Source organism: Strigops habroptila, chromosome 3, assembly GCF_004027225.2.
Source record: "Strigops habroptila isolate Jane chromosome 3, bStrHab1.2.pri, whole genome shotgun sequence".
NCBI classification, from domain to species: domain Eukaryota; kingdom Metazoa; phylum Chordata; class Aves; order Psittaciformes; family Psittacidae; genus Strigops; species Strigops habroptila.
In genome coordinates, this window is record NC_044279.2 from 65,103,430 (window position 1) to 65,130,721 (window position 27,292).

General features: G+C 39.9%; 1 protein-coding gene across 7 annotated transcripts in view; it reads right to left on the reverse strand.

Annotated features, from left to right (window-relative positions):
- The window catches only part of CACNA1C (calcium voltage-gated channel subunit alpha1 C), a 440,223-nt gene that overhangs the window by 198,840 nt on the left and 214,091 nt on the right, over nucleotides 1–27,292 (reverse strand). For all 7 annotated transcript variants that reach the window (XM_030480605.1, XM_030480603.1, XM_030480597.1 and 4 more), the window contains exon 4: nucleotides 4,755–4,894. In XM_030480605.1, the coding sequence (XP_030336465.1) occupies nucleotides 4,755–4,894 (140 nt within the window). The remainder of the gene's footprint in view (nucleotides 1–4,754; nucleotides 4,895–27,292) is intronic.

Genomic DNA, 27,292 nt, shown 5'->3' on the forward strand with positions numbered 1-27,292 from the left:
TAAACTTGAATTGCATTACCACTGCTAATCCTGATTTAATGCATTTACTCCATGCATAATATCTCCCCTTGTACTAATCCTGCTTTTTACTAATGCAATATAACTTTTTGTTTCTCTCATTTATTTCACTCTCTCTTCCTTTTGTACTGGGGTCTACACTCTGCTCAGTCTGGCCTACTGAATCACTACTTCACTCTTCAAATTGATGGTACACCTTGCCAATCCTACTTCATTGTCCCTACCACCTCCAGAGTTAGAGCATGGGCTGACGTCAATGATTCAGAGGCTACAACTATCACATGCTGCTTTGGCTGTAACTCATCATGATCCAGGGGGCGAGCTAAAACCTGTTCAGAAATAGCACCAATGATAACACACAGAAGAAAGGTAAATCTTGTGATGGTTCCCCCTTCCATTATCCTCTACTAGGAAAAAACTCCACAACCTATATACAATTTGTTATTTCTATGAGCTCTATAGACTGTAACTTTTTCAGCTAATTGTTTTCCAAACCTGAAAGAGCTGGAGGGATGTTAAGCTACTCATATAAAACATGAGGCCAGACTCTTTCAGCCCTACATTTACATGGCAAAATCTGCTCCTTGATGAAAACCTCTGGGAAAAGCTTACAGTAGGTACGGTGGAGTGAGGTGTGGGTCTTTCCTTTTCTTCTCAGTAGGTGAGTTAGCCAAAATTCATATTCCAAGCACAGTGTGAGAGAACGCTGTGCTGACAGACAAACCAAAGTTTGGATGGCATAAAAATGCAAGAGAGCTAATCTCTTGTGGCCACTGAAAATCTCACCATTAAGAAAAAAAGAATATAGAAATCAGTCTTATTTCCTTCCAGCTAACTACTTTTTGCCAGCCTAAATTCATGCCCCATTTTCATTTGATACAGTACTTTCCACTGATGAAGCACAATTAACAGCATCTTGATTTCTGAACTTCACTTGTGACATGACTACTCCTAAATTAAATTCATCTGCCAGACATGAACCTTAAAGAAGAAATTAAATTTTTTTCACACATGTGTATGTATGGACACACTCCACTTTTTTTTTTTTTTTTTTTTATATTTACTTGTGAAGTATAAAGCAAGTTTCACTGTTTTTCTCACTTCTATTTTTCTGTTTCTGTTTTGACATTTGAAATATCTAGAAGGTTTTTGCTTTGCTAGATGACCCCAGCATCAGCATGATAAGGCTGTAACCTGCTCTTCATCTTCTCCTCTGTGGGTAGGGCACACTGATTTTTATAACATAAAAGAACTTGTCAAGGGCCTCCAGAGTACAAAGAGAAAACAGAGGAATTGGTATTTCTAAGACAAAAATGCAGCAGAAAAACACAGCTGAAAGAATCCTCATAGGTATAATGAAATAGTAATAAAAAAGGTGGTTTTCTTCCCCCCACCCTGTGTTTACAGTTCACCTGTGATTTGAGTGTGAAAATGTTTGGGTCTGCCCTTTAGAAACTCCCCATAGGTCTTTAGAAAGATATATACCGTGACCACATTTTCCAGTCTGCTCTGAATTTCAGATCTTTTCCAAATACCTTCATGCTTATCTTCCTAAGACTTCCTTTCAAATTACGATACCTTTTTTTCTGGCAGAAGCTATGGGTCGTTGGAGAATGACTGTGCTTGGCAGACAAACCACAGTACTGCCAGGAAAGACACATATTCTTCTAGCACAACATTGTCAGGTTAGGCTTCTCTCAAGAGAAATTTCCTCCAACAGCCTAATACTCAAGGACATCACTGTTATATCTGAAAGTTTTAATGTTTTCCAAAAGAGGAACGGTAAAACTGGAGGAAGCAGGAAACAATTTGACTAACCATTAGTGTTTGTGAGTTGTGCCTCATTAGGCAGCTTAAGGGTGTGATCTCTACTCATAACTAATAATGTTCTTATCCACAGAGCCTCTCTGATTGAAATCCTCACACAGACATTCTTCTTCAAAGGAACGTTTAATGGTGCTGCTATAGCAGTGTCATAGGCTATTTAAAGATAAGCTAGAATCAAGCTTTAAATTATTTAGCTGATGAATAAGCAGATCTCCCACACTGCAAGAATGATAAGCTGTTACAAGCTTACAGGTCTAAAGTGCATCCTTTCTCCTGAAAACGTAGTGGTTGTATTCAGTGCTTCCCTCTGCTGCTGCTGTGTATTCCTGTAGCCTTGCTAGAACCACTGGTGCTAAAATCCCTTTGGATACCAAGGGACCTAACTTCAGAAGGCAGGGGAAAGTATATAGGCATGCTGTTATAAAAACTTTTCGTGGAAACTGAGACTTCCCTCTAGAATTTATGCTTGGTCCTACACATGCCCATTTTCCTCTTAATCTATTGACGTGTATACGTTAACATAAAGGAAGCCAGTTGTGCTGTATTCTCTCTTCATGATATGCGTGTACTAGGTGGATTTAGAGATAAACAAAGGATCTAAAACATGTCTTTTTTTTCTCCTTTAACTTCCAACTTGAAGAAGTACTTCCCACCTAGCCTTTCCAATTTTTCTGCAGCAAGGACAATCATTCAAAATGAAGATGATTCCTAAGGCAGAACAAGCATGAATGGCAATTACCATTGTCATTCTGGGACTTGAGGCTTCCAGTATGAGTCCCACACCATCCTTTCCCCCACATACCAAAGAAATCCCTCTACTCAGTGCTACAGCAGCGTCTAAACTACTCAGCTTTCTCAAACAACTCCATCAATGGGCAGAAAAAGGCACCACAAGGAAATGTTACCAGCACTTGCTTTGTTGCTCCTCCCTTTCTCTCTCTTAAAATTTATTTCAAACCTTTTCTATGGGACTTCCTCCCCGGCAAAATATTCAAATACACTGAAATTTAAACATAATGTCATTAGGGGATTTCAGACAGCCCCATGGAAAAGAAGACAGGGCAGAACAGGAACAGATGGTATCACCACGTAGGTTTTGCAGAGGGGTTGTGGAGAGAAAAAGCAGCACACCAGCCTAGGCTGTGGTACTGTACAAGTGAGTTTAAACAGATAAACATCAAAGGAACCCACCTGGCCTTGAAGTGGAATCTGTCACTTGAGATTGTAACTATTTAACAGGGACCTTGGGGTCTTGGCCATGTTTATTATACTCATGTAATCCCTCCCCAGTTACATTTTTTGTTCCCCATCTAGTGACGAGAGCTGCTGGAGGCAAGAGCAGATAGAAGAGCTGAGAGCTGCAGCTTCTGTAATTGGCAGGAGAATTAATTTCAGTCTGAATATCATCTTGCTGATTAACTGCCCTGACAGGAAAATTGAAAAGGACTGTGCTTAAACTAGATATAATGCTGCCCTGTGATTTCCGAAGCCCTGCTCTTTCACATTCCAATGGAAGCAAAAGAGGTAATGTGTCCTCTCTTTAAAAAGTCTCTTTCTCATAAAAATGAAAAGGGAATAATCGCATTCACAGGACTTTTGTTCTCCAATCTTTCTTAAACTTAAGCAGTAATTCCCAAGCAGGTGATAAATCTGAGGGCATTGAAAGGCAGAACCAGCTATGGAATTAGACATCAACGCAGGGGAGGGGTTGGGGATTTTCCAATTTCCAATTACTAATTTGCTGTGGTATCCTCTGGCTGCAGGTAGTAACAAAGGCGCACCGCTGTAAGGAGAAGCGTTATGCCCATGTGGAGGCAGAGAGGTCTTGAGACTAAGAATAGGTTCCAGCTTGTCCTCCCTCCCCTTCACTGGGAATTCTCTTTCCACCCACTTCTACCCATGATGGTGGAAAGTAGGAGGGATTGGGTAGCACACAGCAGTTTGCTGACGTAATTTTGGGGGGCCGCCACAAAAATGGTCAAGAAGCTACATGGACCTTGGCTTGGGCAGAAATTAGGAGGGGTTTTCGATGACTGAAAGTGTCCCTTTTGACGTTTTCCCTAGGAGCTGATGCAGGGTTTGCTTGGTAAAGAGGTGAAAAGAATTCAAGTTTTTGTGGGCGATGAAATTCTTTAACAATGGAGTGGTGGGAGGATGGGACAAATTACTCAGGCAAAGATATACTTGTTCTCTTTGTCTTCAGTGGTAGTTTATCCTTCACCTCTTCCCTTCAACAACCACAATTCAAATCCCTTGCTTATCTCCTACCCTTAGGTAGAAAAAGAAGAAGGTGTTTTACTTTGCTTTTATTTGAATAAATTAAATGCCAAGCTTGAAAACATGTAGAGTAATATAAGGGGATTAGAAAGGTTGCAGCTCAAAGTGGCAGTTTGATCTGCAATAGTAAAATTAGACTTTTAAAATGTTAAAACATTAAAAGGGTCAAAATCAAAGTATTGAAATCACCAGCAGAACAGTGCATTTGAACGGAAGAACTTATTTTTGTTTGTAAGAATGGAAACCTGGGATTTAAATTTTTTATCCATCTTTGAGAGTGAGAAACATCAGTAAAAGTTCACATGATGGCAGAATTCCTTTGTCATCCAACTCTAATCTTCAAGGATCCAACCCAGATGTTATTTTTAAATATTCATACAGGTTTAAAAACAAAGAGAGTTTCTTCCAGTTGGGCAGTCTTGCACTGCTTCCTCTTTTTATCCCTGTTCCCGAAAAGCAATTTAATTTCCATGTCTTGCAAACCATTAAAATGGTGGTAAGAGGAGGAACACAATGTACAGTAACCTCTAACCCATACATAGCATACCAAGTATTCACCCACCCTTATGCTCCCAAAGGTTGACAGTATCCCCATGTGCCAGTGCATTCAAAGATAAAATGTTGGTACTCACCCTACTACCACAATTATAAAATCTAGTAAATTCCAGCCATTGCGGAGGTAAGCGTTGGGGTGAAAGAGAAGTCCGTATGCTATTACTTTTAAAAATGCTTCCACTGTAAAAATTATGAGAAAGAGATACTCCACTCGTTCCTGTGGAAGATAACAGAACAGAGAGACAGTGGTTAGTGTGAGTGACAAACCATGGATAAGGACGTTTTCTTCTGTCACAGTCCACCCATGCAGCCTCCAAGCTCAATGACCCACCACTTGAGTACACCTAACATGCATGGCTTGTCAGAGGGCCTTTCTCCCTACACTTTCCTTGTCTGCAGCTAGTCTGACGGGACAGTGGCAGTAAATTTTGGATAGGCTCTGAAATTTGCTGCCCTTGCCTAGGCAGTGATTGACCACTGCACACACCTGTGTAAAGGAGGTGGGGAGAAGGTCAACAGGCATGTTCTAGCACTCAGCTCTCTACAGAGTACGTTGCCAAATATTATCAGCTATCAGAATGAACTGCATGCAGTCCTTTTCTACCTCTGGAGAGGAAACATTGCTGGATGCAATACTGTTGAGAGAGATGGGTAGAAATAAAGACAAGAGCCCACCTGAGACTGATGCATGTGTCATACTGTGCCTTCTTTGGGATTCCCTTTTCTGTGGCTGGGGAATAGGTAGGCAGAATATTGGTGGCAAATGATTTACAGATCAGGATGACTAATGTTAGGGGCTTTTATTCATTTCATGAGAAATCTACATGTCCCTGTGAAATGCAGGCTGCAATTAAGCATATCCAAACAAAATTACTTCCAGTGACAGTACAGTCTGATTCAGGACAAGCAAGCACGTTTTTGGAATCAGTGCACAGGCTCACCATCTCTAATCTCTGGGGTTTCTCTTATTCCCCACCGTAGAATAAGAATAGCAGTACTGCAGAAACGGTAGAGACCTCCACCTAAGTAGGAGGGAAACTGCAGTATTAGGTAATCACTACCAAAGTGCTGCGTGGCAAGCTGAGTGGGAAATAAGTACGTGAAAACTAGATGACAGCAAAAAGATACAAGGTCCCTACAAGGTTAAACTCCAAAGTGAATAGAAGTTCACATTAAAGAGATAAAAATCTGAGATAAATACAAACTAAAACATCCTAGGGATTCCTGGTCATATCTTACAGGGTACCCAGAAAAACAATCAGGCAGTTCACTATTTTTCTTTTCAACACCAAACTGCAATTGCCCTTTTCCTCTGTCCAGTTGAATGAATGTATGACACTTTCATATGACAGAGCAATACAAAAAGTGTAGGATTACAAAAAAACCCCATTCCATCACTTCACAGCTGCCCATTTGAACATCTTCCTTTCAGCCACACATAATTAACAACTCACTACCAACCCATTGATCAAAAAAAGCAATTTCCAGTTCATCTGCATGTTTACACTAACAGGCTATTTTACATGACTGAGAAATTTCATCCGACAGTAGCAGGCACATGTTTGTGCTTTAAAATATTGCTGTTCTCCCCTCAGACAATGCTTTCACAATAACTGCAACATTTGCACTACTTAGTGCAGGGAATGCCTAAAACAGAAAAAGTATCATTTTGTAGTTATCTGTTCATCATAAACCTTTTGAACATGCCCACAACACAGAATTTATCCATTATTGTCCCAGATGGAGAAAGGTCAGCACGCTAAGATTTCCCTCCCCTTGAACTCAGAGAAAGAAACAACAACATACAATACTAGCAACTGCTATGCCCTCGGCTTTACAAATAGTAAGCGCATTGTATTATTTAGCACATGAATTGGCACATCAAGTGCTAGCAACCAGGAGTCCAGCCATGGTCTTGGCCACAGAAAAGAGCTCCATAATGGCTTGCACACTCCTAGAATGGACTCACCTGCTGCCCTTCTTCTTCCACTGCTGCTGACACATGAATGGGTACTAATTGATGTACAAATCGTAGCCAAGCAGCCCCAAACAATCAAACTCTATGCGTACATTTGTAAAGTAATTCATTTTGCCATGAAACCTCTTAAAAAAAGCCCAAAACAAACCACAGAATGATCGTGTGATGGGAAGTCTATGCAGTTTCTTTCTGATTGCCCTGCATCTTTGTGCTGCTCACGTTTCTATTAGCATGGTGCAAGGCCAGATGCCATCCTATACAGATAGCCTGTGGTAGCTCTGCCTGGGAGACGATGCCCTATCTCTGAAAGGGCAAGGTAAAGCCTGTGCAAAGGATGAAGGAAGGTGGAAATGGGCTCTGGGAAGGAAGAACCTGCCCTGCATTGAGGATGGGAGTAGGAAGTGTTGTGCCTGGCATGGACATGGCCTCCCTAGGGACGAATTAACAACTTTTAGGATGGAAATGAAGATTTCTTTCGCTGCAACCCAGCCCATTAATGGGTCTCATTCCCGGTTTCAACCAAGGGCTTTCCATGCTGTGGGCAAGCCCTCCTTCCCTCCTGCAAAGAGCTACAGCAGATCTGAGACCACTCTCTCATTCAGACTGCTGATGAGGCTGCCCTGTGCACTCAATTCACCTGGCATCCCACTCTGTAAACACAGACATGGGCTCATGATAGAATGCTGTAGGCACTAAAACCCGGCCTTCCCCTAAAATCTTTCTTGGCAGTCACAGCCAACACTGATACCAAGGGGATGCTGAGGAGACCACCCCCTCGTTTAATAGCTCCAGGTCCAATTTGAAGCAGATTGGCAGAACAACTGAAGAGGAAGGCCTAAAACTGATCCTGTGCCTAGTGATTCAACAGCAAACACTGTCCTTGACCTCTGGGCACCCTCAGACAAATGCTGCTGTCAGCTCGCTCTGGCTCTGTGCTTCTTCTGGGGCTGCAGTGCTGTGCAGGCCTACTGGCCAGAAGAGCCTTTCCACTGCATTAATTTTGTTGAAATAACTAACTAATTATGTTAGTATTTGTTGAAATACTAACATAATCAAAGGTTCAAGAAAGTAAATACTTGAGAAAATTCTGGAACAAACTTCTTTTTTTTTTTTTTTTAATATTTAATACTGCACAGAACAGCCAGTATTTCACACACTAACAGGTTCCATTTGGTTGGGTTTAGGAGCCTCATACGTTTTTGCTTCTAAACATGCCTACGGGACTACAGACTCCTGTTTTGTTATTGTAATAAAGCTGTTTGTTGAACCATGCTACTGAGGTAATAATATGCCAAAATATTACACACACATGCATATATATACACCTATACAAAGATATACACATGTCTACATATACAACTACAAGCTGTTTGAATAAATTCCTTAAATGCTCTGGTTAAAGTGGAAAGATCCACATAAAGTAAAACTCTATAAAAGCCTCTGAAATGAACATCAGATATAGAATGCTGAGCACAGGAGAGAGATTTTATGATCCTCTGCACTTAAATTAATGATTTCAGGATCTAAAACTGAAGGAAAAATGCTGCCGAGATTAAACAGTGTAGCTACTCACAGACCATTTCAGAAAGCTACTCTCGCTTTGACTCCAGAAGAATTTGAAAAGCCTACTAATTAATTGTGTTCCCTTTTCTCCTTATACTATAAAACTCAAGGGCTTTTATGAACGCAGCATAACTCAGTAATGACACAGCATAACTAGGTTCCCAGGAACTTGGGTTAAAGTCCCAGTTCTGATGCCACCCTTGCCAGATGAACTCACAGGCATGACTTAACCACCCCCTGCCTCAGGTTAGAAATAAGAGGAGGACCTATTGCCCTCAGCAGCCAGAGAGAATTATTAATTTGTCTCTGCTAAATGGGCACCTGCAATTCTGGCTGCTCATTTGAAGTTTTGCTGTCACGGTTTAGGCAGACTGGGCCCCAGTGTTTCAAGCTCCCAAGGGACATAGCACTGCAAAGTATCTGTAACCCCACTCCTCTGAGAAGCCAATTTGGTGCCATTTTAAAGGAAACCAAGATAGAAAAATATTGGCATTTTTGCTTGAGAGAGCTCCCTGCTGACAGGGAGCTGCCCACTACCTCTGTGGGAGGGAAAGGAGATAGCAACAGCATCAGCCCTCGAAAGACAAATCCAAACCACAGCATCAAAAGAGAGAGAACTTGTTATGGAGCTGTAAGAAAGAGGGAACAGTATTTTTTTAATGTGTGTCTCAGAAATGGGAATCATGCTGGTGGAGCCGAGACACATGAAGCACAGTGAAGACTGCAGAATTATACAGCAGGAGCTTCCTGCTTGGGCAATAGTGCTGAAATGCTTAAAAAAAAAAAAAAAAAAAAAAAAAAAAAAAAAAAAAAGAAGGAAAAGAAAGAAAATCAGAGAAAAAACCCCAAACAAACAATATATGAGTGGAAGATGAAAAAGGATAAAGTTTTAGAAAACTGGCCAGTCTCTAGAGCATACACAGATGTTCTGGGACTCACTCTACCACTGGTTTTCTGGGTTTGTTTTGTTTTTCATAGACGTAAGACATAAGCATCAGCCGATAGATTAGCCAGCTAATCTACCTAGCCAATAAATTAGCCAGCACTAACATTGCCTAGAAACAAACTGTACATCATCTTACTCTTAACAAAAAAACAAACACTAACTTACTGTTAAGGCTCTAAGATATACTTCCAAAAGAGGATTACTGTATTAAGTACAAAACCCCTCTAATCTCATGTGCCTTCAAAAGATGTCATCAATTTGTTTTTGTTTATAATTTTTAAACCATACCTAATGATACTCTCGGTTCATAAAAGGAGTCTGAAAACAGGAAATCCAAAGAAATTACTGTAGGGTGCCTTGAGGCTTTTCTCCTGTCAACAGAGGAGTGAGTAGACCAGTGCTGTTTCTGAGAAATGGTCCTCAGGATGATTCATTGCATCTTGATCCTAGCTCTCCAAACCCCATCCACTCAGCAATACTGCTCGGTTGTAACATTTACTTTGTAAGAGTTACTCGAAGCTCAAATGACAATCATGTCCTCGTATCTCATACACCCCAGTCTTAAGAGTTTACAGCCTAAAAATCAGACTTTGCTGTCTGTCTCTGCTTGCACTCTGCTCATCTTGTAACAAACCAAGGTTCAAAAACTAGAATTTATGCGTTTGAAGTAACGTGCAGCAAGCCCTGAACAGCTAGAACCATTATGAATCTGCCTGTTTGACCTTAGTCAATGTTACGTCAGTGTCTGCGTTATTCCCTAGTGCTTCCTTAAACATAATAGAATACATTTATTCAGTAATGCAAATACTCAGTAGTCCAAGGAAAACATCAGTGTTTTAAGGGTTTCTGTCATATAGGATGCTTTGGCATTAGCTGCATAAATAGGCTCTGAAAGATACAAGTCAGAGTGGAAGCACTCAGACTTTTTCCTAGTAGGGAAAATAATCTTTTCTGATGGGCAGTAAGGAAACTAAACTACAGTGCTGGCAAAGATGGCCTAGAGACTTTATGAAAAAAAGTTTCAATTTTTTTGGATTACAAGTTATCATCACATTAGAGATATGGATATCCTCACTGTGTGAATTTGCTGACCTGGAGGTTCCTGTTAGCATTAATAACTTTGACCTTCAATGAGGAAGAGCCACATGTATGCACTTAAAGGATCAATTCAATAAAGCAGATCTTAAGACAGATCTTAACTTGTTGACAGTAAGTTCCTTCTGAATGTACTCAGTTACTCAGGGGACGTTTTCAGCTAAGTATGTGTGAAAATAGTACACAAGCACATTGGGGAATAAAAGGAGAGAACATGCTTAGATTCTTTTTTCTTTCTTTCTCCTTAAAATTATTGCCATTGAACAAGCAAGCAGCCATATCTATTTATTTGATAAACAGAAAGGGATGATAAGATAGCATACTGTTAAACATAACTCCTTTTGCTGTTACTTCTGGTCCTAAAAAGAGAGCATCCCTTCTTCTAACTATTGCACCAAAAAGAACACTAACTGATTTTACCTGGAAAGGATAAAACAAGCCCAAAGAAGGAAGTGGGTGACTAGCATTTAACCAAACATAACCCGCTCTGTTGGTAAACAGCAGTCCAAGCAGCTTCCAAAGGGTTAGATTTCCAAACACCATCAGCATTGCCTTCTCTCCTCTCCAACCAAAGGCAGTGTCTGTATAACATCAGGCATTACAATGAGCAGAGTTAAATTCACACCAAGCATTGCAGAAATACCACCTTTTAACTAACACCTGTAAATGACAGGTACTCTCATATGCAGCTACTTTAAAAGCTAGAAGAATAAACCAAAGGCAGAAGTCTAATCTGAAATGAGTAATTATAAAACAGGAACATAGCGCAAGCCAGCCTTCAGTACTTTATGATAGTTTATAACATGCCCACGATGCATTTAAAGAACTTCCGCTGAAATGAACGGAAGAGAGGACTTTAACAGTTTTGAATTATTACAGACCTGATATACAAATTACATTCAAGAGTTCCTTAGCAAATCAATGAATACTTCATGCATAGATCTTTCGCAGGATCTAGTGTGAACTCATTTTTCTTACAGCACTTTGGCAAGGATCAAGTTGAATTTATTTATGGGTTCAGTGGAATTACGTTTTGTGTCAGACAGAGTTCAATTATAAATACAAAGCCAAGATACAATTGGTCCATCCCCTGTGCTAGGTACCTTGCATAAACACACTTTCCCTTTCAGTAAGCCATATGTTCCTTCTCCACTCAAACCAAAATAAAGATGATGTATGGCATCACTGTTCTGATTTACCATCACTTCACTACATTTGTTTTACTAATATTAGGTGAAGAAACAGGCTCCAGCTCTGCAGAATAATGCCACTATTGGGAATCCTGCATTTCAGAAGGGGTGGACGTGCCATTATAATTTGGACCATACTATGAGAGAGTTATTATTTTGAAACCTTTATACTAGAGAAGATTCTGAGCAACTTGATTTAATTTTGAAGACAGCCATGGTTTGAGGCGGAGTTTGGACTAGACAACCCACAGAAGTCCCTCTCAACCCATATTTTTTCTGAGACAAAATGTGTTTTTTATCATTCTAAATACAACTCCAGCCCTCAGAATAATCTAACCAACTCGCTATTTCCTTTCCACACAATGCTTTCCAGTGGGATGCCTTATTCTCCACAATAGAGATGGTCAAGCATGCACCTTTCTGGATTCATATAAAGGATTATGCATCCATTTGGACTTAAAATTTGGACTCTGATGCCGATTAGATAATGTCTAACCTATTCAAATTTTTTCTTTACGGTCTTTGGCTAGAAGTAGTAGAAATCTCTTGAGTGCTGTTGCTCAAGAGTTCTTTTTTTTTGGACTGAATAGAACAAAGTTCTTGCCTATATATGAATTAAATACAGAGATTATGTTCCTTATGGGCTTGGTCTGTCTTTGGCGTGACCAAGAATTGAAGCCATCCAAACCGCCATGTACAAACATTCCAAACTGAACAGCTCTGAAGAGGCAGAGAATTTCGTACCCTACTTTCTTTTGCTTTGGTCCACTACTCTGATTAAATTGAAATGAACTGTCACTTTACATTCTGATCAGACCAACAAGAGATTATCCTTCTAGGAGGAAGCAACATTAGGGAAGGCAACATCAGCTTTATGACTAAGAGAGCCTCATTTAGGATCTCTGGATAGAAATTAAAAGCTGGCTAGGTGTTGTGTTGTTATCATGCCCAGAAATTAAATTCACCCCCAGAAGAAAGCTTCTACTAGCTTCTTTTACGTAGTTTCAGAGGTAGTGAGGCAGTCCAGTGTCTTCTTCCAAGGTTAACACAGCCATTTGAAACACCAGTCAACCGTCCATCTACCAACGTCTGTTTAAGGACAGGGTACCAGAAGTATCCATTTACATCAGAGCAGTCCCAATATAACAGCTATATCTAATAGATCATTGCAAGGCATATCATGTCTCATCCAGCTCCCAGAATGACACAAATGAGTTAGAAATTGGCTACTGATCATACTTAGGTGTTTGGACTTGATCATGTATGTAAGCTATCAGCTACAAAACACTTCAGTGCTCCATTTTATTAACACTTTTCATTTTTATTAATATTAAAAACCAGTCCCCTCTAGCATAACCTAACCTTTCTGTGCTCAAGACCATGCTAGTGTTAAATATTGAGCATTTTGTTGCCAGGCAGAACAGTAAATATATATCCCACTTTAGGAGGAGGAATTCTAAAGAAACTATCTAATTAAATATCGACTCACTAGGGCAGTTTCCAAAAGGTCTTTACAGTGCATCACCTGCAGCAGGATAGACAAGCATGCTTGCTTTTGGAAAAAAGCTACATGACCTCAGCAATAACTGTTCTAATTATTTTATTGTCGGGCTGGTTCCTCAAGTCACAGGTCCAGAGTTGTTCTCATTGTATCATTTTAATCTGATCCTTGTTACAAAACCAGAGCTTTCAGTACATTATTTTTCAATCAGTGGTAGGAAAGCTTAACAAAGGTGAATTCCAAGCGTCTGACTGCTGCCAAAATGAAGGACAGAACTTCCAACAGAACTCAAAATGTGGATAGTGAGATCCTTTGGAAATACACTCATAACAAGACTTTCTCTGTGCCAAGGGCTTTTACAATCCCCTCATGGGTAAGGGGTGTGGAGGAGTTGCATTCCATACCCTTAATTTAATGAAGCATCTTTTCTCTCAAAGAGCTTTTTTAAAAATTATATTTAAAAAATTATCTAATCCTACAAGGTTTGGAGTAATTCTAGTACATGTCAGGTTAGACTAACATATAGTTAATTCAGGGAGAATTTTCCTACTAATTTTAACATAGAAAATATTATCCACTTAGTAGGCAAGTCAGTAATTGCCTACAGACTGAATTCCCCATTTCTCTTCCTCCTCTTCATAACTTCTCAGGAAACACTAAAGAATTAGAAACCTCCCCTAAATTGCCTTGCAGGAGGAACCCCAATTTGAAGGAGGCACCACCACATACTGAGCTGAGAAGGCACTGCCTCTGTCATGCAAGCCCCGGACATAGCCAATGTTTTATAGAAGAGAACAGGGCTAGCAGGAAAGATGACAACAGCCAAAGAAAGAAGTATTTGGGCAGCTACCATGGGATCAGATGTCAGCAAACATAGGCTCTTCAAGAAACCGTAGCCACATCCAGCACAATTTAGATCCTCTGTGAATTACTCTCCACTACTGAGCTAAGAACTAGAGAGCCACAAGAGACCCCCTGCAGAAATCTGGTCCTGAATCTTTGTTTTAATAGGCCTCTGAGCACAGACTTTTCTCTGACCACCCAGAAGAGCTCATCAAAATCCCACTTTTAAAACATTTCTGTCAAATGCATTTTAATCCCACCACTCTTGCACATTTTATGATGCTCCAATTCATGCTTTTAATCTACTACAATTCTGTCATAATTGTTTGTGCAGTGACGCCTGACAGGGAATGCTTTATAAATAAATTGAATTTATGACTATTTATAACCTCTTCCTCTTGAAATTGCTAAGCAAATAAATGGGTCCCACAGTTTAATGTTCTAAGGTTGGGGTGTCTCTGTAGATATTCATACAAACACACAGTATACACATGTGCATAAGAGAGAAAGAGATGAAGTGTGCACGTGTGTGTGACCTTTTCTTTCCATGAGTAACTTTAGGGCATATTTAACATTCTGTTCACACTGCTCATGGCAGACAGGAAAAACACAACTAAGGGGAATGAAAAATGAAAAGTCCTTGCAGCATCTCCGTCTCAGCCTCTATCTTTATTTTTGTGGGGCAAAGGTTTTCAGTTTTTGTTTACTACCCCTGAGTAAGTTTCTGTTTGTTTGCTTGCTGCTTGAATGGACAGGGCACATGCAATGAGGCAGCTATAAGGACCTTTGACAACCAGCACATAAAACTCATTTCCTTAATGGAAGTCTAATTAGTAATTAAAAAGATGACTGTGACTTGTGCAGTACCCAGAGAATAGAAATGGACTTCGCTTTAAACAGATAAAGCTCACAAGGCTGCAGCTCTGCAGAGTAGCAAGATTTCTTATGAGCAAGGAGAAGCGAAAGAAGTGCTTTAGTTTTTAGCAGGTTTTGCCAATTTAGGCTAACCAAAAAAACCCAAATGACTGATATCCTTTGTCAGTTCTTCTGTCTCTTGATTGACTCCCCCCAGCCATTCTGCCAACCATCTCTGTAGTGGCTAGTGAAATATGTTGAAATAGACCCAGAGACAAGAAGCTGGAAAATGGAATTTGGATTCTTGCCCCCACCCCCATCAAACTGGGGCATGTATTTCATTTCTTGTAAGACAAGTGTGTGTTTCATCCTCCTCTGTGTGTGTATTGCAGGCATAAAGGGACAAACTAAGAATCTAGCCAATGCTACTACCTTCCATTCAGTTAGGTGTCTAGTTGGTGTAACCTCACGCTGCAGGATGCTGTATCTCCCTCACAAAGCCCACAGCAGTTGCTTGGGAGGGTGCAGAGTAATGCAAGGTCACATCATAACAAAATGCTTGGATTTGCTTCAAGCAAGCCAAACACATGGAATGTTAAAACATTTCTGCTCAATAAAAATGTTTAAACATAATGCTCTGTCATGTCTGCACTGAAACTCTCAGAGATTTTTCCTTTAGGGACAATGGAGAGGGGGAATATCATATACAGAATGCTTCAAATTTTTAATTCTAATATTAAACAAAACCAAGTTTTGAAATATTGGAATTTCCCAGGCAACTTCTAAATTTCCACCAGCCTGAGTGGCAAACCAGCAGGAGGGAAAATGGAAAGAAGAGAAACAGCTCTGAAATGGGTTATTGCATGCTAATGCATTTAATTCATTAAAAAAAAAGGAAAATGTTTTCTATTGAAATTTAAGCATTAATAAGGAATGAACATTGAATCCATACCACTTTTTGCAAGTGAAAAGTCCGTAAAAAGTTACTGTGAGCTACGCAGCCAATGTACCTGTGTTTTGTCTTACTATGACCAACCCTTAAGATGGTATTTATTCTCATGTAGATAAACTTAAAATAAAAACAAAGAAAAATATTAGACTCTGGACAGTGAAAGGTCAGAAATTTTACTACGATTCGATAATGCTCTTTAGTTTAACTCGGCTTGATTAGGTTCTGCCTAGTTTACAAAAAGGCATACTCCTCCTACATTCCCCGGCTTTGGGGGCGGCTTTATCTCCAGCAAGTATTGCAGGCTGCGGGATCTCCATCTAAAGGGAAAATTGGGTTTCAGCTGGCCTGTCTGAAATAAAAAATAAATATCTAAATCCCACCCACAACCAGAATTCCCTTTCATCTGTTACAGTCAAATCCTTACGACGCCCATTGCTCAGGAGGTCACTCCCGGTGAAATAATCTCTAAGAACTCAGCCAGATTTCCTCTACGTCAGACAGTCTACCGCTCAGGGCTGGCAAGCGTTTTGCCAAATGGACTTGGATTTCAAAGATTTTGTGTTCACTTGATGAAAATAAGATGTTACACACTTTGTGTTTTCACTTACTTTGTTCCCAAGGCTCCCTCTTTCTTCAATTACCCTAAGGCTCTAAGAAAACAGGATTCATATTGATCTGACTGAAAATTATTTTTAATGCTATTAATGTTATAGGCTGCTGCACTGGATATCTTCTAAGTTTTTCATCCTGACTAGTTGGTTCTGACTGATCTGCAATACACTAACCCCATCACTTCTGCCTTGCTGCTGGCCAAGTCCCAGCTCACACCACAGAAATAAAAGACAGCGTATGTCTGTACTTGAACTTTGGTAGGGCATAAGTGTTTTCTTGTGCTCAGTACATACTCCTCATAGCCTCACAAACTCTGCACAGTGTCATCCCTTGACATTTTCTGGCTTTTTACATCTCCATTCCATCACTCTGCTTTCTGTACATTTTAGGTCATGCATAGTATTATTGCTGCCAGTGCAAAAGTGGCAGGAGCTGAATGAACTTTTGGATGCCAATTTAAGAGAATTATTCTCCTATTCTACTGTTATCTCCCAGTCAAACATACAATGATTATTGTATTTAACTGAAGACTACTACATTAAATTCAGAAACATCAAATCAAACTACATATTTAACATTGCAAAAAGGAATACCTTAAATGGATGGTATGATATTGCAGGTACAGCTTTTAAGATACAGGGTATAATAACTTTAAACACACTTAAAAGTTTAGATTTTGCAAACACTTAACATCTCTCACATGGAATAGATTTTAGATTTTAAATAAAGTCCTTATTTGGTCCTAATTTCCACGAACTTCTAGAAGGTCTGCATAAGAAAGAATTGAGTAAAACCTGAGTAAGTACAATAAGCTTTGGCCCACTAATACCAGATATATTCTCCTATAGTAACACTACACCAAATTTCACAGATTTGGGAGATTCTACTGTTTTCTTTTAATTGTCTACAAACTGTGCTAAGGCGCTGTTGTGCTAATGTTTGTGCTCAGTGGTGGAAGTGATTAAAAACTATAATTACATGGAATAAGCTATTATTTACAGAACAGCAAAAAGGGTATAAAAAGGAACAAACACAAACAGTGAAAAATAATTTTGATATTATTCTTTCATTTGACTATCTTTGGTAGTGTTAGTAAAACATAGATGGAAGGAGAACAAATTTTGCAGGTAATAAGCATTGCTCAGTCCACAGTTTATTCTGGTCCCTTGAAAGACTGTAAGAGCAAACACAGAATTTTTTCACAGGATATTTTACAGGCAGAAAGGGACCTTGTGATTTAATCTTTGCAACCTTTTATGTTTTGCTGAAATCTTCCTATTTAGTCAAACAGTCTGAACTGAAATTTTCCGAAGTAATTTTTTTTTTTTTTTTTAATCTCTTAACCATTCCGTCCTTATAGGATCCACCAGGACTCATGTAGAACAACATTAGTAAGATAGTACGTCACAAGGATTTGTCTCAAGCCCCTGAGCATTACTCCACAAGCTATTTTACACAACTTATCTTCCAGTCACGTCCGTCACTTGCATGTCCTCTGTTTCACTCTCCTATGATGTCTCACTCTGCTTTATTTCAAACTCAATTTGTCTTCACAAGACGATGAGAAAAATAAGCAAGGAGGACTATGAATCCACTGGCCTATGGCAAAGGCCATAAAATAAAATAATTCAGAGAAATTTTAATTTTACTGAGCTTACTTCCTGCAACCATTCCCTTCATGAAAAGTCCAATTACCAAGAACTGATGCCATTACATTTACTGTACTGTATTATGCTTAGTTGGGCTGTTACACAGCAAAAGAACTGACATTGAAATCTCTTGTATAACTTGCCAGATGTGAAACTAGTAGGGCTAAATTATCCCACAAGTCATCTAGCACTGACTGAAAAGAAGAGATTGCCAGGGATAAGTTTGTCTCACCACCTTAGTGCTTTAGATCCCCAGAAAAAGCTCCAGGGGTTATAGTCAATCACAAACCGAATATGACTCAACGTCATGCTATTGCAAAACAAAAAAAAGCAAACATGCTGGGATGTGTAAACAAACGTGCAAACCACAAGATGCAAGAAAAAATCCTTCTGCTATACACAGCAGGGGTGAAAGTTCTGTGGAAATTCTGGAATGAAGGAATACATGGAGGGACTAGAGTGGGGTTGGGGAGAGCAACAGGGATCTTCTGAAGAGTGACCTGAGAGGAAAGACTGTTGTGAGGCTGTTCAGCATAGAGAAGGAAAGGCAAGACTACAGACTGCTGCACAGAGGCAGTGAATAACCCATTTCCGTGCATTCACTTTGGATATGGCAGGAAGTAATGGCTTTACATTGGCACAAAGAAGGTTTAGGACAGACATTAAGGAAACCTTTCGTTGGGATGCCAGTATTGGTCATAGTGCTGTGCCAGAGTATGCTGTCTGGGAAGTTACAGACTTTAAAACACTAGAGGCTCAATTGTTCTATGGGGCAGAACGACTAAATGGCCTCCCAGGGTACCTTCTAGCCCTAGCTTTTGTATTCCTGAGGGTCTAACAGATGTCCGAGGCCACAAGATCCAGCCAGGTTGGTCTCATCAGGGAGGCAGCTGTCTATTGGTTTTGAACAGAAAGACTGGGACACGGGACTGTCCTTCTGTATTCATGAGTGAATAGCCTTTCAAAATGTCTTTGACACCGTGCAGTTAAGGTAGATCTATGCAAGAAATGTTAGTTGTTTAAGATTTCAAGAAATGCCTCCATATGTCATCACTGAAAAAAGGAGCTCAATAGCTCTCCTGGGGGAAACAGAATTCAGGCTTCTCCTGAATCAGGGCTGATCAGTTTAGAAACATCATTGCGATTGCACTGGAATGGAGTAAGTTCTTCTGTTCATCTGGTGCAGTTTCACGGTTTTCTAAGATCACATTGTAGAGGCCAAGTTAAGCAGAGGGAATTTCCCCTCTCTGACAAGGCTCTCAAGTATTATCATTCTGACCAATTCTCATCTGGGATGGTGATATTTGTGCCAGAAATTTGTCTTCCTCAGTGCATCTGCCTCTGAAGGGCATGTGAAACATGACCTTGTGAATGCTTAGTCTTCTTTTGATCTCTTTTGCTTTGGGTCCACAGATCCCCTGTAGCAGGAATCTATGAGCTTTGTTGAGCACATTTGTAATTAATCCTGGACTTAGAAAAATTTGGGGATTAGTGTATTGCTGAACTCCTTATGTCTCTATAGCAATGCTGGAGTTTCCTTTTCATAAGCAGCAGAGGAAGAGTTGGCATTTGTTGAGAATCTGGCTTAGGCTACTGAACATACTGATTTCCGTAGATCAGAGAAGTCTTCAAAGCAGCAGTACTACTTGCTTGAATAAATACAGTCTCCATCCAAGGCTTGCAATAGACTTCACAAACAGTAATGAATGAAATAAAATACAAATCATACCACAGGGGCAAAAGAGAAAGTACCTCCATTTCACAACTGGGAAAATTGAGAAATACATAGGATAAAGGTATTTGAAGATTTGAGATCTTCCAGTTTCTGATAACCCATTTTAGGACAATGACAACCTGATTTGATTTTATTTTTTCACAGACACTGAGTGGTTTGTTGACTAATTGGAGTGATGATGCCTCTAGGGATAGGAGCTTGGCACACTGACTTGGCTGACTTAACCAGCTAACGAGCTAATAGCAATTTAGAGAAGACGAACCTCTGACAAGCGTGAAAAGACCTTGTCTAAATGTTTAGAAATCTTTGATTAGTTCCTGGTGGATGAAAACTGAGATGATGTTGTCCCTGCCCCTCTTTGTCCCACTCGATTGCTTCCACTCCATCTCCTGCATCCTGTTTCTGCCATCTTTCTATCCTTTTGTTTCTTTTTTGTTGCTTTGTTTTGTACTCCACTTTTCTTCTTGTATTCAAGGATTTCCAGAGGTTGAGCTGAAAGTGCAGGTGTCTGGGTCTCCATCTGCAAAGCACAAGCTGTTCAAAACTGAGGGACAAGTTTGGAAATTAGACCCACCTGATTACCACCTTATGACAAAATCAAGACTGGGATGGTGGAATCCTGAGGGGCTACTTTGCTATTCCATGCTGTAGATAAGGTGCATATGCCAGGCAATGTTAGTGAGGTGCTAAAGAAACTTCATTATCTGAGAAGGGTATTTTTGGGGTCAATTCTATGAACTATTTTGATATATAGTGCTATAGCAACACATGTATTTTTTGGTAACATTTGTACTGTAACATCAAAATGATACCAAGACACCACAAACGCAACAGCAGTGCTGACGGGTACAAGAGGCACCAAAATTCACTCTCAACCAGCAAATTGTGTCTGAACAAAAAGCTACCAAAAGCAGTCTAGCAGCCTTCTGTTGACACATTGGTTATGAGCAGGGAGCATATTATACAATATATCGTAGCATAATGAATTTATTGTATTGTAGCTGGTATGTAGTTTCATTTGCTGAAACAACATTGCTGTTTAATCCACAGTTGAATACCGATTGGCATGCAGAAGGCTGCAGTGCACCTTGCGCAGTAGAGATCGGCTGCATTTACGCTCACCAGAGGGAGTTGTAATACTTTTCTGCACAATAGAGTTCTGCTAATTCATTTATAAACCCTGACTTGGACCAGTTGCCAGGGTCCTAATGAAGTTGAGTTAGACCCTGTGCATCAATCTGCTGCTCCTCCTACCGATGTTTCTTTTCCTCTGCAGAACCAAAACATCCCTCACAAAATTGTGATTCAGCTCGACTAAGACACTGTCTGACAGGATGTACTCTCCAGGACAGCAACAAAGTAATACAGTAGGCCTCTTCTCTTTAAAACACAGAACAAAACCCAATTATATAAAAAGAAAGTACACCTACTGAGTGCACAACAACGTATATGTCTCTAGGTCTCTCCCATAAAACAGACATAGTATAGCTCACTGCTCAGGCCATGGCACTCCTCCCTAAAAGCAATCAGAAGAATTCATGCTGCAGGTAGACTGATGAAAATGGAGATCGGAGATCAAATTCTGAGCAGGTCATAAATAAAAGGAAACAACATTGGCTTTCTCTTTACAGTAAGCATTCTTCCCTAACGTAAGCTCACTACACTCCTTACAAATCTGCACTGGCAAGCTTTTGGTAAGGCTGGTGCTCTGGGGCATTGCACTGTGAGCAAGGAAAACCTTCAGATGGAGGAAAATCAGGGTCTTTAATAACAGATGGTAGGTGCACCAGGAAGACTGGTGGGTCCCCAGAAAGAGGGATGTGGCACTGTTCTAGCTTCAGCTGTGCCCACAATGCCCCTCTCTCACCAAGGCTCCTTCTTTACATTTTCCCAAGGGTAGTTTTACAGCCTTCTAAAACAATCTTTATGGGGCTGTGTTTTACCAGGCAGTAATTTCTGAGAGCAATACTGCATTTTTAGCAATTATTTTGAACTGTTTAAGAATATGCTGGGTTTTTAGCAAAAAAGAACCCAAGAGTAACAGGTAAGATCAATTTCTGATTTTCATTCTTTGAAATTCAGCCTGTTTAGGAAGGAAAAAGATTATGTACTGTCACACATACAAGCCTATGAACATCAATATATTTTAACGGATACATCTTTCTCTTGTATCTATCCTCTGAGTTTTTCAACCTCTGGGCAAGACCTAAAAATGTACCATGTCATCTGTAGTGCTCTGTAACCTGAAACCCCAAGCCTCCTTAGGAAACTTTTCTTTCAGAACGATTTAATAAGATGGGATATTAACATCCCAATAGCTTTTCCCTTACGAGTTACAAGTACCACTCTCTCTATTTTGACTATTTTCTGCCAAATAAACACAGCCTACCTCGATTAGAGAAATTCCCATATTTTGCCTTTTTTTTTTTGACTCATGAGGCTTTCTTTACTTTGTACCCTGAGCTATTAAGTGGCTTTGCCTCGTTTAAAAGCTGTATCTCTGCCCAGCATGCCTGCATTCCTGTGGAGAGTTGCTTAATCCCTCTGTATACTCCCAATCTGCCTGTAAGGAACGCAGAGCATTCACAGATCTTTAAATGGAGGCAATACAAAAATCTATTTTCTTTTATTAACAGAAAAGAATCCCTGTACTAGTTAAAAAACCCAAACAAGCTCCCTCTTTTTTGGTATTATCCTTTTTTCGTGCTTTACTCAATTATAGCTGATTGATTATTAACTGCCATGACATATGAGTCATGCAGGATCTAGGACACAGGATGTGTTCAGAGTTGCTTAATCATGTTCTAATATTTAACATGTACACTTGTTTCTTAGGTAATAGAGTTGTGCATGATATTTACATTGTGCTATATTAATTTGGGATGTTAATGCTAGAAGGGCCAGAAAATGATAAACAGAAATTATACAGGCAAATGAGGTGGAAAAATGAAAAACTAAACCAAAGCACAATGAGAAAACAGATTCCCAGGGCACAGGAAGGAAGAAATCACATTCAAATTTTTTTGTTCAGGAACTTGTAGGTCTCCTTTCAGTTATATCACTAAGCTCAGGGTAACTTCCTTTTCATGGTAATATCTAGTTTCACCCTAAAGTAGCCAAACTTTCTACACCTCAGATTTTATTTTTTCTCAAAAATAGCTAGCTCCCACATGCCTCTCAAACTCCTTCAGTATATGAGGATTATCTGTGCACCAAATCGTGACTTTTGCTGCCTGTTTGAGAAGTGTTGACATCTGCCTCCAACTGCATAAGGAAAGGGACATCCCATATGAAAACACATAACTTTTTCTCCTTTCCCTCTCTCACTACAGCACTTATGTCTAGTCAGGACAGCAGACAGCTTTCAAAAGAGCACACAGAAGGAAGCCAAGCTGTCTTAAGGTGAAGCAGATGATCGCAGCACTGTATTCAGTGGTGGGGCACAAATGTCGATGAAAACACAATTTAGCCTGAGGGCTCTATTTTAAAAAACCACGAGTTTTTTCATTAATAAAAACAATAAAAATCTAAATAAGATTACTTGTCTGTGAAACTTATCCAGAAATGACAAAGCTACGTAGGCAAGATGGAAGAAGTAAACAGAAATAAGATGTACTTAAGCGAGGATATTTGAACTCAGGATACTTAAGGAAGGTAAGGAATATGAGAAATCAACAAAAAAAGCACTATTTGGCTAACTTCCCCTGGAAGCACTTGGCAGCTGAACGTGGTTTTGAATGGCCTGAAAGCAGTTTACCACAGGGACTGAGTCAAGGCAGCTTTGCATGAGAGAGGACAATGGCATTCTGCAACACAGAGGATAGATGCCTATTTTGAGGAGATGGTTTTCTGTCTCCAGAGACCCCTGATGTGGATACATGACAATATAGAGGACTGCAGCAAGAACAGTCACACCAGAGCTTAACTTGGAAACTGTTTTACAAATTAATTGCTTGTTACTTCAGTTCTTCTTTGTTTTTTTCCCCCTCACACTTGATGGCTTTTTCCTCTTGTCCTCTTTCCTGGGACTTCTCTCATTTTCATCCCACTTTATCAATCCTATTTGAACACTTGCTTGGTTTTTGTTTGTTGGTTTGGTTTTTGTTTATTTTGTTTGGGTTTTTTAAATTTTTTTATTATTATTATTTTATTTTATTTTTTGGGAGGTAGGGGGAAGGGTTGGTTTGGTTTGGATTTTTACTTCTGTCACACTCTTCAGAGTTCCCAAGCCACTGATAAAACACTGCAAGCACCCTATGGTAACAATGTTTGTAATCCCTAGACTAGTTTTTTTAATGGAAACCTACAAGAAAAATACATTCCTTAGGAGTTATATCAGAAGCTGACAAGGAGGCATGAAAAGCCCGAACAAGACAGCATCAGGAAAGCATAAGCTACAAAGCCAGATTCACCTTAGGGAAAAACAAGTGGTCTGAAGATCATTGGTGTTCTGGCTCTTCTTCAACAGCATGCAGAGACCACTAGTACTAGCCCCACAGTCCAAGTTCTCTTCTGATTTGCAGAGAAATGCTGTGATGATATCATGCCACTGTTTATCAAGGCTTTTGAACAGAGGGTACGTGGACAGCAAAGTATTCCCAACAGCTGGTCCTGAGCTTTGGAGGCAAGAGCTGCTAAACTTCCAACCCATGTTATGGACAAAATGACTTCCTAGCAATTCTCAGAATACAGAAGAATCAAAAATCCCACAGCCACATTTCCCCATGCTGTTACCAGAGCTGTAATGGCCACAACAACAAAGCAGAGCCAATATTTTAAAAGCCACCTGTGCAAATTCTGGCTTCTGACTGTACTAAAGCACCTACCAACATTTCCAGAGCTGTTCAGTAGCTCTCACTGTTCTCAGCAGGAAAAGGAATAGGGTTGTGTTTTCCAAGCAAGCAAGTTTTGTACTTTGTGCACCAAGTTTTATAATTATTGTGACAGATATGCATCTTCTACTTTTCAGTTCCCCCTCATGCATAATTTCCAGCAGCAGTCCCAAAGTAGACCACTTGGTCTTCAATGCTGCCCAGAGTCACCTGGCTGCCCAGAGGCTGCTGCTTGCTGAGTGCACTGGAGTTATCCCTCAAGTCTACTGCCCATCCCTAGGCTTCATTTCCATTTTTTGCTGCTTTTTCCCTTAGTCATCAAGCAGTTTTCTTGTTAAGTAGTCTCTAAACAAAAAGCACATTTCCCCTTCCAACATTTCAAACATCTCAGTGACATGGCAGAAAAGCCAAAACACACGGCGATGCAGATATCACTTCAATTTATTGCCCAATTCAAGTTATCAAGGCCTACATGCTCCAGACAGTTCTCTGAGAAAACGAAATCTGAAGGGCACAAAACTCATACCTCGTGTCTGCAGTGCTTGTCCAGAAATGTTATCACTTTAGTACATCACAAGTGATCATAAAATCAGCAGCATCTTCAATACCAAAATACAGAAGAGCCTTATAAAAATTGATTAGATTTAAGGGAGCAAAGACAACCGATAGATCTATGCCCTTCACCAATCTGCTAAAGGAAAAAGAATAAAGCAGACTGGTTTACAGCATTGGAAAAGAATTAATCTGACTCTTACAATTACTAAAGGACATTTGTCTCCATAACGCAGTAGGCACCTGCATTTTTCATCCTGTTGAACAGCATTTCCAACTTTTGCTTTGTATTGTTAACAAATAGCCCTTTTAGTCTTACTGCTCTTTAAACACTACCTACCTAAAAAAAAAAAAAACAAAACAAAACCAAACAAAAAAACAAAAAACAAAAGCAAAAACAAAAAAACCCCACAAAAACCAAAAAACCATGAAATAATCAGAACATCTGTGTAGGATATTAGCTATATGGAGTAGGTGATAGAGGGAAGACATTGAAATCCCCTCAGCCTAATTCCTGCAGAGAAAGAGGAGAGAAACACTACTGTCTTGAAGCTAAAAGGCAATATTCAGGTGCAAGAGTGGCAAGGGCAGTGGAAATACAGAACAGATGCAGAAATTGAAGAATGTCACTTATCTTTGGTATGCCTTTGGAAATATAAATTAAACCTACAGAACATTTTGAAGCTCCTTACAATAGAGCACTTGTTCTTTAGGTATATCAAGAGTACGTAAATGAACAAATGTGTCTATACGAAATTACATTCAGTAGGAGTTTGCTGGTTTGCCTGGATATTAGAAGTGATGTCATTAAAAACTCAGCATTGACACCCAGTCACCAGGGTGAGACGTCCATTTTTTTTTAACCAGTTTTTATCAATTTGCAGAAGAGACATCAAACTATAGTTCCACTCTAATGGCCACTTTAAGTAAAACATTAAGATCTTTCATAACCTCAAGGATTACTGAACTTATATTAAAAAGAAGGTAGGGAGAAGCTGAGGATTTCTTCTGTCCTAGCCTACAGATGACCAAAGGCTCATCAGGCAAAGTGATGTTTTGCATGGGTCACTCAGTCCACGGCAACAATGAATGAGGTCAACTACTTTGTCTAGAGCAGAAAATAGCACTGCAAGTCTGGATTTGTGCGTAGCTCTTCCGCAGTTTTTCAGGCCCACTCAAAAGCTCCACAGAAATGCGGAATTATTGCTTAAAATTAGGCATTTGACAGTTAAAACTCTGACCTATGCAATTTACCTAAACTGTACACAGTGAGCTGAGGCTACCAGAAGGCACAACACAGAACTCCCCTCTCAGTCCCTTGTTCTGCCAACATTATCTGCAATGCGCACTGCAAAAGTGCTGAGAAAGAGGTAAACATCTCTTCACATGTGGTCTTCTCTCAGCAAAACAAACATACTGGTTGGCTTCAAACTGCAGATACCATCAAGTTAATTATTGCTGCCAAGTTAATTATTGCTGCTGTTCTTATTATTTTTCACCCATCATCTCTCCCGTAACATTTCACTAGCTTCCTTGGAGAAAGAAATGTGTCTGTGGGTAATAATTTCACTGCTTTTCCTCCTCTGCCCGCCTCTTGATCACTCTTTTATATTGAATAATCAGTTATATGGTGGTTTAATTAGTTACTTATGAATGTGTTTGGGTATTTTAAGGAGGAAAAATCATTGTTTACTCCCTAGTAATTAAGTGGGTTGCATTTGATTTTGGTCTCAGGAAATTTATGAGAATTATTTTTATGGGTGACGGTATCAAATATTAAAAACATAATTATTTGCTCATATCTTGGTACACTGAAAGGGGAAGTAAATTTCCCTAACTGTAGGCTTCAGGCTTGTGGTGGCTTATCATTAGTATAACTGATCTGGATACGCTTATTATGATGTAGAAAGAGCACTCAAGAAAGGGACACTAGTTACAGATAGAAAGCCTCACTGCATTTTGCAGAACACTCAATTCACCTGCCTGCCACCAAAGCCAATGAAAACAGCTTCCAACTCCTTCCTTCCCCTTCAAGGGTATAAGCAAAAGCAAGCATCTAAAAGGGTCATCTATGGTCCTTGTGATCCGTATGCAGCAGCTGTGCTTGGAAGTCAACATTCATCTTGTGAGCCCAACAGAAGCTCTACGTACAGGAAGGCTCTGCTTGATTCTCCTGACACTAACAAACAAGACAGGTCGCCAGAAAATAGCAGCAGGTCTGAGTGGAAGGAATGGGCAAGAGCAGTAGAGGCATAGACACCGACTCTTAGCTCTTACCTTTCAGCATGATCCTGAGAAAGGGCAGCAGTAGT